Raw genomic sequence first — 3,169 nt, forward strand, 5'->3', positions numbered from 1 at the left:
CACACACACACACACACACACACCTACTGAAGTATAAATAAAGATTGGGGCAGTTTCTTAGTGCGAGTCTCTCAGTAGGGAGCTGCCCTTGCTAGCAAGAAGTTCTGTGTGTTTCTCTTCTCTGAGTCTTTACTGAAGAAGTGTTTTAGAATATTTTCCCTAACAGGGGGATAGACATATTTCTTAAAATGTCCATCATTTTAAAATACAGAAGTGTTAGTTTTACCTGAATCCCACACTAACCTCTGGATGTGAAGAAAAGGGGCGGGACCAAGAAGACAGAAGCCAATTGTAGCAGCGATGCCGCCTGTCACCAAGAGAGCGTTCCTAGTGGCCTGGTGCACAAGATCAAATTTTATTTAAAAAGAAAAGAAAAAAGATAATTATACACATTTAATGATTTTGATTTCTTGGATACATACAGGATATTTATCTGTGAAATACCCCATCAGCGGTGATGCCAGAATATACACTAAAGGCAAACCAAGCATTATTAGTCCCACGTAGCCATTTGAGAGACCAAACTAAGGATGATGGATAGGAAAAAAAGTTGTTCAAGGAATGCACAAAAACTCTAGGAAACGTAAGCTGACTTTATCATAAAGGATATCCTTACCCTGTTAATAGCAAACAGTGACAAAGTGGCATCCAAAAAGCCCACACCTGCACTGAGAGTGAATACCACGTAGCAAACCAGGATTGTTTTCACGTGGGTGAGTAGTCGAAAGAATGAATCCTTCGATGGGACTGCCTCTGAGAGGAGGGAAGCACAAAATTACAGCTCAGTTATAATGTGAGAAAAATGAAAAAACACAAAATGGCAATTTTTAAATAATAAACCCAAACAATACACCTAAATCTCAAGTGTTACATACCAATGGACGGCAGGACGTAAATGTTGAAAGGAACCATAATCAACAGCAAGCATCCAAGACTTAAAAAAGGGACATTGTATCCAAAAGTCTGGTAGAGCCACCCTCCCAGTGGTGGTCCCAGGATAAGGCCGAGTCCTGCAAAAATCTCCAAAATACCCTAAAACAGTAGTGACCCAGATTACTGTGGGAATTTCTTACATCATAGCCAAGAGCCAGTTGTTTTCTGGAGATACATAACAACTTAAACCTATAGTTTCTGTTTTCTCGTGATTCTAATGTCTAAACAGCATGCCAGTCTGACAAGTTTGTCCACCCTCACCAGAACAGTTGCCACATTGTTTGGGAATATTTGTGCTGTGATGGCGAAAGCAGACATTGTAGCAGCGCCAAAGCCGACAGCATCAAGCGACCTCACAACAAAGCACAGACTGATGAATATAGGTCCTGCAGGAGCCCGATCAAGAAATCTGCAAAGAAGACAAGAGCCAGCCAAGATTAAAGGAAATGCAGATGAAATAAAGAAGCTCAGAGGAACTGCGTGGGAGCTGAAACAAAGGTGATTGTGCCATGGTCTCTGGGCCTTGGCCCCAGAGGGGTTCTTTCTCGTTTTGTATTATGGGTTATGTTTGGATTAGGGTTCTGTATTCATGGAATCTAGCTTTCTATTCACATTGTGATTTTTTTGTTTTTATGTGTCCTGTTTATGTCCTGACGCTTCATATAAGTTCCTTTTTTATATACCTTCAGTTCTCCAAGTTCATTCATCTCCTTTTGATTCTGTTCCTCCAGTCTTGTCTTTCTTGTCTTATTCTTTCTGTGTTGTCGTATCATCTTTCCCCGTGAACTTTGTTATATTTTCTGTCATGGTTTATCTTGAACCTTTTGTGTCCTTATGAGTGGGCAACATTAAAGCTATATTTTGAGTTTACGCCTTACTTCCCAAGTTTTGTATTTGTTTCCACAATCCGCCTGCTACACAGCTGTTTTAATTTTGTTTATTTAGCACAAAACATTATTTTTTACATGAATAAATTCATTGTTAGTTTGGTATTTTCAGGAAATTTGTGGGAGTGTGGCGGGGGTGTTGTTTGTTTTTCGGCTACTGAAGAGGGATAGAGCAGCAGGTTCAGGAGGCAGTGCCAGGGGAGGATGGCTGACAGCTGGTAACCACTGTTTAATCATGCCTCCCCTATTTAAGCAGCACGCTGTGTGGAGAGTCGGAGAGCAGAAGCAGCAGCAGCAACTCGCTGAGTCATGCTGAAAAGCGAACTCCAAAAGCACACTGAAAAGGTGTGTGTAAGACAAATAAAGTGACAGAACATCAGCATGATCCTTGGAGTTGTTGAGTCCTTTTGTCACAATGAGATTCTGGATTTTTTCCAATTTTATCATTATCATAGTTAACACGAAACACAGATCACTTACCCAAATATAATAGTGCAGCACGATGATACAAAAAGTCCTGCAATAAGCATGAACTTTGCACCAATCTGGACAATCTGATACACAAAGAATGGGTCAGTTGCACTGTTACAGACTCTTTGGTTACACCTGTGCTGCAAATTGCCATGCATATGGCATGAAGTTAAAGTGTATACTTACATATTTTCCCAGTATCAATGAACTAATTAAATTGGAGACAGCATAACACCCAAATATGAGACCAACTACAGTCTGACTGGCTCCTTTCTTCACTGCCTAAATATTAAAACAGGACAACAGATAAAGTTAGGGGATTTACATAACAGCAACAAAAACAACAAGGATAATATAATGTCTTTTTAACTAGCCAGCTTGCTGTGCCACTCTTTTCCAACATTTGCATTTCTAGCTCATGACAGACCTTAAGTTGAACGGCTGATTACAAAAGAGCCAGTCTTCACTGGCCTTCAGGGAGGATGTCTGTTGGTAGCGTATGACTACTCATTCATTGCCTTCAGAAGACATTACTGAGTTCTTAAGGTGAACAATAGTCTAACCTGTGAACTGTACAACTACATGGGAGCACAAATACATTTTAGTAGAAGGAGATGCTTGTTCCCAGTTTCCTCTGGCTAGAAAAGATTTGTTTGCAGATATATGACTTGCATGTATGAGAGAACGTGTTTTATTTCTTCAGTCAAAAGCTGCATTCATAAGCTAAGTTTTTTAAAGTTTTTATTATCTTGAACCTTTAACCTCTTGTGCTGTAACATGTGATTTGTACCCTATGATGCTGGCTTCCTTGAGCTTACCTCGGTGGGAAAAAATGGGCCCAATATTGAGTAGCAAATCATAGAGCCAAAGTTGACAGA

The 3,169-nt window shown here is 40.1% G+C and overlaps 1 protein-coding gene across 1 annotated transcript in view; it reads right to left on the bottom strand.

Moving 5' to 3' along the window:
- Positions 1 to 3,163, bottom strand: part of slc18b1 (solute carrier family 18 member B1) — a 7,111-nt gene extending 3,948 nt beyond the window's left edge. Inside the window, exons 1-8 of the mRNA XM_013911738.1 lie at positions 3,110 to 3,163; positions 2,478 to 2,573; positions 2,301 to 2,374; positions 1,195 to 1,342; positions 876 to 1,032; positions 617 to 753; positions 423 to 524; positions 244 to 335 (exon numbers count right to left, since the gene is read on the bottom strand). Of these exons, the coding sequence (XP_013767192.1) occupies positions 244 to 335; positions 423 to 524; positions 617 to 753; positions 876 to 1,032; positions 1,195 to 1,342; positions 2,301 to 2,374; positions 2,478 to 2,573; positions 3,110 to 3,151 (848 nt within the window). The 5' untranslated portion in view covers positions 3,152 to 3,163. The remainder of the gene's footprint in view (positions 1 to 243; positions 336 to 422; positions 525 to 616; positions 754 to 875; positions 1,033 to 1,194; positions 1,343 to 2,300; positions 2,375 to 2,477; positions 2,574 to 3,109) is intronic.
- Between the last annotated feature and the right edge of the window lie 6 nt (positions 3,164 to 3,169).

This window comes from Pundamilia nyererei, unplaced genomic scaffold (genome assembly GCF_000239375.1).
Source record: "Pundamilia nyererei isolate P.nyererei 1_Seehausen unplaced genomic scaffold, PunNye1.0 scaffold00070, whole genome shotgun sequence".
NCBI classification, from domain to species: Eukaryota; Metazoa; Chordata; class Actinopteri; order Cichliformes; family Cichlidae; genus Pundamilia; species Pundamilia nyererei.